This window comes from Oncorhynchus mykiss, chromosome 5 (genome assembly GCF_057628025.1).
Source record: "Oncorhynchus mykiss isolate SJ-2025 chromosome 5, ASM5762802v1, whole genome shotgun sequence".
NCBI classification, from domain to species: Eukaryota; Metazoa; Chordata; class Actinopteri; order Salmoniformes; family Salmonidae; genus Oncorhynchus; species Oncorhynchus mykiss.
The window spans coordinates 254,422-262,699 of NC_143026.1; the positions used below are offsets into that span (position 1 = coordinate 254,422).

At 42.8% G+C, this 8,278-nt stretch overlaps 1 protein-coding gene across 1 annotated transcript; it reads right to left on the bottom strand.

Annotated features, from left to right (window-relative positions):
* Positions 1-121: 121 nt before the first annotated feature.
* On the bottom strand, positions 122-3,948 carry LOC110523086 (claudin-23). Its single transcript, XM_021601501.3, has one exon. The coding sequence runs from the start codon at positions 3,799-3,801 to the stop codon at positions 3,001-3,003; it is 801 nt and encodes a 266-aa protein (XP_021457176.2). The 5' UTR covers positions 3,802-3,948; the 3' UTR covers positions 122-3,000.
* Between the last annotated feature and the right edge of the window lie 4,330 nt (positions 3,949-8,278).

An 8,278-nucleotide genomic window follows, 5' to 3' on the forward strand; every position in this document is an offset into this window, starting at 1 on the left:
CCAGAATAGTATGGATCACTTTCTTTTTCGGTTGGATCACTTTTTCGGTTCTGTTCCCTGAACCAGTTACAATCCCCGGTGGAAAGTATAACATTTTCTATTTACAAAAACACTAAACATGTCATTTGTTGACATTTAATCAAGGAACAGTGGTAGCAGATGTTGGCGTGACCAATCATGTCCCGCATTTTGTCCCGCAACCAAACAATCATGTCCCACATTTTATCAACAAATTAAAACACCAATTTAACAAAAAATGGTACATTTGTCACGTATATTAGACCTAATATAATTTGAGAATTGACATTCCAACCTGTAACGTTGCACTTATAACAAGATATATCATAAAGATGTGGTGCTGGTGATGTTAAGCACCCCAAAATATGAATGTGTAGGCTACACTGTATCGCAAAATCAGCCCCTGGCGGATGTCTGGCAACTCCAATTCAATTGGACACCTGTGATTTCTGTTTCACTATTCTGTCTTGTAGCTTAACCTCGGTCTGTAGAGTCAAACTACTGTCGTTTAACTGTTAATTCAACATGTCAACCCTCAGTAGGAATGAATAGAATATATTAAACAGAAAAACACTAAAAAGTTGATTTAATAAAACCCCTTGTATCCTACAGTAAGAACATGTAGGCCTAGCAGCCCTAAATAAAATCACTTACAGTAGAATCATAACATGTAGGCCTAGCAGTAGGATAACTTGTAGGCTAAACAGCCCTTAATAAAATGTTTTCCATTTAGGTTAGTAACATGGAGTCTGAGCAGCCTGTCCTCCTGGAATAGAATGTAAAGTGCATTTAGACAGTTAAGTCGACTGATTTGAGCACACAGATCCTGACCCATCCAATATTTAAGTGTGTGTGTATATAGTATTCAGACCCCTTGACCTAACACATTATATACACCATAATCACCATAATCACAAGGCGAAAACAGGTTCTTAGAATTGTTCTTGTATTCAGACCCTTTTCTGTGAGACTTGAAATTGAGCTCAGGTGCATCCTGTTTCCATTGATAATCTTTTAAATGTTTCTCAATCAAATTTTATTTGTCACATACACATGGTTAGCAGATATTAATGCGAGTGTAGCGAAATGCTTGTGCTTCTAGTTCCGACTATGCAGTAATATCTAACAAGTAATCTAACCTAGCAATTTCACAACTACCTTATCACACAAGTAAAGGAATGAATAAGAATATGTACATAAAAATAAATGAATGAGCGATGGCCGTGCAGCATAGGCAAGATGCAGTAGACAGTATATACATATGAGATGAGTAATGTAGGGTATGTAAACATTATATAAAGTGGCATTGTTTAAAGTGGCTAGTGATGTATTTATTACATAAATTTGTCATTATTAAAGTGGCTAGAGATGAGTCAGTATGTTGGCAGCAGCCAGTCAATGGCTAAAACTTGATTGGAGTCCACCTGTGGTCAATTAAATTGATTGGACATGATTTGGAAAGGCACACACCTGTCACAATTGACAGTGCATGTCAGAGCAAAAAACCAAGCCATTAGGTCGAAGAAATTGTCCGTTGAGCTCCGAGTCAGGATTGTGTTGAGGCACAGATTTGGGGAAGGGTACCAAAACATTTCTGCAGCATTGAAGGTCCCCAAGAACAGTGGCCTCATTCTTAAATGGAATATGTTTGGAACTACCAACACTCTTCCTAGAACTTGTTGCCCAGCTGAGCAATCGGGGGAGAAGGGCCTTTGTCAGGGTGGTGGCCAGAGTCTGATGGTCACAGACAGAGCTCTGGAGTTTCTCTGTGGAGATGGGAGAACCTTCCAGAAGGACAATCATCTCTGCAGCACGCCACCAATCAGGCCTTTATGGTTGAGGGGCCGGACGGAAGCCACTCCTCAGTAAAAGGCACATGACAGCCCAGTTGGAGTTTGCCAAAAGGCACCTAAAGGACTCTGACCATGAGAAACAAGATTCTCTGGTCTGATGAAACCAAGATTCAAATCTTTAGCCTGAATGCCAAGCGTCACGTTGGGAGGAAACCTGGCACCATCCCTACGGTAAAGCATGGTGGTGGCAGCATCATGCTGTGGGGATGTTATCAGCGGCAGGGACTGGGAGACTAGTCAGGATTGAGGGAAAAATGAGCGGAGCAAAGTACAGAGATCCTTGATGAAAACCTGCTTCAGAGCACTCAGGACCTCAGACTGTGGCAAAGGTTCACTTCCAACAGGACAACGACCCTAAGCACACAGGCAAGACAACGTAGGAGTGGCTTCGGGACAAGTCTCTGGATGTCCTTGAGTGGCCCAGCCAGAGCTCGGACTTGAACCCGATGGAACATCTCTGGAGAGACCTGGAAATAGATGTGCAGAGACGCTCCCCATCCAACCTGACAGAACTTGAGGATCTGCAGAGAAAAATGGGATAAACTCCCCAAATACAGGTGTACCAAGCTTATAGCATTATACCCAAGACTCGAGGCTGTAATTACTGCCAAAGGTGCTTAAACAAAGAACTGAGTCAAGGGTCTGAATACTTATGTAAATGTAGTATTTATTTTTTATAAATTAGCAAACATTTCTAAAAGCCTGTTTTTGCATTGCCATTACAGGGTAGTGTGTGTAGATTGATGGGAAAAAAAAACAATTTTATAAATGTTATAAGGTTGTAACCTAACAAAATGTAGAAAAAGTCAAGGGGTCTGAATACTTCCCGAAGGCACTGCATTCCATGTTCTTTGGCGCTGGCATTGTAATTTGTAAATAATGTTACATCTTCAAATACAAACATGCCATAGGCCACATCATAGGCATATTCCCAAAAGTGTGAAATAATTTATATTTCTATCATATTCACCCAAACAACAAGATTAGGTCTAGTTTTATGGTTAAAACGACATGCCTACATGTAGAGGTAAATGTCATTTTATTGGTAGATATGTAATGTTACTGTGTAGTGCTATAGTATACATGTCACACCTATCAATGGCAACTGGCCCACTTCACCATAATGTCCTCACAGATCAACGTCATAAGCGGGTCGTCTTCCTCCGTACGAGGTGCTCTTTGCCCGGGGGAAGTCCGCCTCGTCTTCCATGGAGTCTTTAGAGTAGGGGACGCTGCTAGCGCTACTCCGGGTTCGGGCTATGCTCGGCACCTCGATGCGGCGCGGTGGGGGTTTGGTGTTTCTGAAGTGTGCTGTGGTCTCCGAGATTCGCGTCTCTCCGCGGTTCTTACCGCCACAGCAACGACATATCCCAATGAACATGACCAAGCCGCCCAGTAGCTCGAAGATGCCCCCGATGTATCCCAAAATAATACAGTAGCCAACGCGAATGTCGGTGCTGGATGCGGCGATGTCCTTGAAGATGTGAGTGTACCATGCAATAGGGATGATCGTCAAGACTCCAGACAGAAAGATGAGCATTCCCCCCAGCCCGGCTACTGTCCAGTTCGGGCGGTCTTTCCAGCACCTTACCCCGGGGGTTGCCGTGGCCAGCCCAATCAGAGTCAATATCAGAGACGCTACCATCAAGCCCTGGGCGACCGCTATAATCTGGTTGTTGAAGTACGCCTCGTCCTTTTGGTTACATTGGTTTACTTGGGACGAGCTGGACGTCTTGCATATGTCCCAGATGCCTTGTTGTAGGAACGTATCAACCGGCAGTAAGGCGATAGTGTTGATGGTTCTCCAGTTGGGAGCCACTGTCGCTGTGAGGTTTAGGATCCAGCCGCAAGGGGCAAGGACCATTCCGAAGATAAAAATGCCCGGGGTGCGCATCGAAGTGCGGATCCACTGCTCCGCGTGGCTCGGCATGGCTTCTGGACTGCTGTTACTAACTTGTTAAGGTGATACAGCAGCACTAGTCAGTCTAAGTAAACTAAAGTTGACAGTCTGGAGTGTTGTCTTAAAAACTTGTCCGACTGAAACTGGGGAGGTGGTACGGTGATAATAAATTGGGTGTGGTTTCACTTTGAAAGAGCACCTGTTGCATCTGCTTTAGACAGCTTCTAATCTCGTCCAATTTGATATAGGCTATTATACGACTCTCATTTCATATTTGTATCTAAATGTTGGGCTTCAGTATGCTATATGTATGCTATATCATCCTAGTTAATGATATTTGAAAATACACGCACATTATATTAAACAAATATATATTTCCCGCCTTTTCATTTTCGTGTCAATCTCCTTATGTTATAACATATTGGCAGTTTAGCCTAATAAGAAAGGAACCAATCACGATGATGCATTTAACTGACTGTGAGTAATATCAATAGGTTTTATGTTATGGCTTCCTCGAAGCTAACAGCCTGACTAGGAATGTGGTCACCAGATGACTTCCTCAACTGAGAATGTTCTGGAATGTGGCTCTACAGGAACTGGCCTGTCATGGTGGTGGTGATGACGATGAAACAGTCAATTGATGCAGGGATAATTAAACGTTTGGTCCTACACTCTAAAAATGTTTAACTTTATTAGTATTTCATACAGCATAGTATACCTGTCTGCATGGGCAGATTGGGCTGGGCCATCTTTCTTTTAATAGGGTGGGCTGGTCTCTCACACAGTGCCTTCAGAAAGTAGTCACACCCCTTTACTTATTCCCCCACATTTTCTTGTTAAAAAGTGTGATTCAAATGGATCTAATTGCCCTTTTTTGTCAACAGTCTACATGAATATGCATATGAATGTCAAAGTGGAAGAAAAATTCAAACATTTGTATGAGTCAAAACATGTTACATTCACCTGGGATTACTTTCTAAATGAGTCTCTAAGAGCTTTCCATACCTGAACTTTGTGAATGAAATGAGCTAAATTAATTGTCCAAAAAACATGAGCAGTCAACAGCTCCCGATCTCACTCTTAATGACACAGAAATCCAATGTCTCCTGCAGTCAGATGACCTGGTACTGCTGCCCCCACAGAAGAGGGAACAAGTAGTTTGTCTGCAGTCTGTCAAACCTGGGCCCGGACAGTCAATCTCAAAAAGACTAACATTATAATATTCCATAAAAGGTCCAGATGTCAGAGAAACCAATCTACAGTTGAAGTCAGAAGTTTACATACACTTAGGTTGGAGTCATTAAAACTAGTTTTTCAACCACTCCACAAATTTCTTGTTAACGAACTGTAGTTTTGGCAAGTCGGTTAGGACATCTACTTTCTGCATAACACAAGTAATCTTTCCAGTAATTTTTTACAGACAGATTATTTCACTTATAATTCACTGTATCACAATTCCAGTGGGTCAGAAGTTTACATACACTAAGTTGACTGTGCCTTTCCAGAAAATGATGCTATGGCTTTAGAAGCTTCTGATAGGCTAATTGACATCATTTGAGTCAATTGGAGGTGTACCTGTGGATGTATTTCAAAGCCTACCTTCAAACTCAGTGTCTCTTTGCTTGACATCATGGGAAAATCAAAAGAAATCAGCCAAGACCTCAGAAAAACAATTATAGACCCCCACAAGTCTGGTTCATCCTTGGGAGCAATTTCCAAATGCCTGAAGGTACCACGTTCATCTGTACAAACAATAGTATGCAAGTATAAACACCATGGCCATCATACTGCTCAGGAAGGCGACTTACTTTGGTACGTACTTTGGTGCGAAATGTGCAAATAAATCCCAGAATAATATCAAAGGGCCTTGTAAAGATGCTGGAGGAAACCAGTACAAAAGTATCTATATCCACAGTAAAACGAGTCCTATATTGACATAACCTGAAAGGCCACTGAGCAAGGAAGAAGCCACTGCTCCAAAACCGCCGTAAAAAAAAAACAGACTACAGTTCGAAACATTTGACCCAAGTTAAACAATTTAAAGGCAATGCTACCAAATACTAATTGAGTGTCTGTAAACATCTGACCTTCTGGGAATGTGATGAAAGAAATAAAAGCTGAAATAAATAATTCTCTCTACTATTATTCTGACATCACGTTCTTAAAATAAAGTGGTGAATCTATCTGACCTAAGACAAGGATTTTTTACTAGGATTAAATGTCAGGAATTGTGAAAAACTAAGTTCAAATGTATTTGGCTAAGGTGTATGTAAACCCTAACCCCTAACCCAACTGTACTTTTTACTGGGCTCCACTCATATAGAATACACAGACACATAGGGACTAAACAAGAGCTACACAGGGAATTCCAACCTGGCTGTGAATGAACTGAAAGACAAACCAAGGAGGGCTTTCTCTGCCATTTAACTATCTATTAAATTAAACATATTGTACCAATTAGGATCTGGTTCAAAATATTCTAATCAATAGAGCACTATATGGCAGTGAAGGGTGAGCTATACTCTGCCTTGTCTCAGGGTAGTAGGGTCAGGGTCTGTGCTTTGGAAAAGTGGATGGGGTTAAATCCTGCGTGGTTGGCACTGTCTGGGGGTATCGTCGTACATGGTTCAAGGTGTCTCCCGACCCCTCCTGTCTCGGCCTCCAGTATTTATGCTGCACAGTATTTATGCTGCACTAGTTTGTGTCGGGAGGCTAGGGTCAGACTGTTATATCTGGAGTACTTCTCCTGTCTTATCCGGTGTCCTGTGTGAATTGAAGTATGCTCCCTCTAATTCTCTCTATCTCTCCCGGAGGACCTGAGCCCTGGCTCCATGCCTCAGGACTACCTGGCCTGATGACTCCTTGTTGTCCCCAGTCCACCTATCCCTCCCCTCCCAGAGGACCTGAGCCCTGGGATCATGCCTCAGGACTACCTGGCCTGATAACTCCTTGATGTCCCCAGTCCACCTATCCCTCCCCTCCCAGAGGACCTGAGCCCTGGGATCATGCCTCAGGACTACCTGGCCTGATGACTCCTTGATGTCCCCAGTCCACCTATCCCTCCCCTCCCAGAGGACCTGATCCCTGGGATCATGCCTCAGGACTACCTGGCCTGATAACTCCTTGATGTCCCCAGTCTACCTGGTCATACTGCTGCTCCAGTTTGCCTGCGGCTATGGAACCCTGACCTGTTCACCGGACATGCTACCTTGTCCCGGACCTGCTGTTTTCGACTCTCTCTCTACCGCACCTGCTGTCTCGAACTCTTAATGTTTGGCTATGAATGCCAACTGACATTTACTCCTGAGGTGTTGACCTGTTACACCCTCTACAACCACTGTGATTATTAGTAGTATTTGAAGCTGGTCTTCCAAAAACTGTTGAACATCTTGGCCATGTTCTGTTATAATCCCCACCCAGCACAGCCAGAAGAGGACTGGCCACCCCATCAGAACCTGGTTCCTCTCTAGGTTTCTTCCTAGCTTCCTGCCTTTCTAGGGGGGTTTCCTAGCCACTGCATTGCTTGCTTTTTGGGGTTTTAGGCTGTGTTTTTGTATAGCACTTTGTGACATTGGCTGATGTAAAAAGGGCTTTATAAGTACATTTGATTGATTTGAAGGGTTGGATCCAATTACAAAGCAAGAATTTGACAAATGGGACAGAAACCCAAGTGAAACCCTGCATGTGGAATTGCCCATTATGGTTTCAACCTTTTCAGTTAGTGGCGGCAATACACCTTTTTGGGTTGCAGTCCGTCATTAAAACCCACAGAAGAAGTCGCCAACAACACAATGTCAAATCCTGGAAATACTATAAAAACTACAAAGAGGAAAATTCTGTAAGAGCCTCTTCAGAGAAAAAGTCCAAACAACGCATGCAGAGCAGAATTAGGCCCTCTTCTGATTAATACCCCCCAAAAAGTAACCAAATTGTACAATAATTTAAAAACAACTGACTCCCACTCATACCATCACAAAGCCCTCAATTGCCAGGAGGTGACCATAAAAATAAATAGTAATCCCCTCAGCCAGCTGGTTCTGAAGCTCAGTTCACTAACCCCTACCAACCCAACAAAACCTCAGCACACAGAAAATTTGTCCCAAACAAATCACAAAGCAAAAAGAAAAAAAATATCACATATTGGAAAGACACCACAACAAATCCAAGTAAACTTCAATGCTATTTGGCTCTAAACAGACAGTACATGGTGGCAGACTGTTACGTTCCCCAGTTTATGTGTTGTAGTTTGTGTATTTGCATGTGTTTATTTCAGGAAATGGCTTCCTGAAATCCCTCAAGCAGCTGATTGGTCGACTCCAGGGCTAATTGGAGAGCTGACCACGCCCCCTCGTCAAGACACAGCTGTCTCCAATTATACATTCATTCTGAAGCTATATAAAAGCCAGTGTTCTGTTCAGGAGAGAGAGATTTTGCTAGAGAGATTTTGCTAGAGAGATTTTGCTAGAGAGATTTTGCTAGAGAGATTTTGCTAGAGAGATTTTGCTAG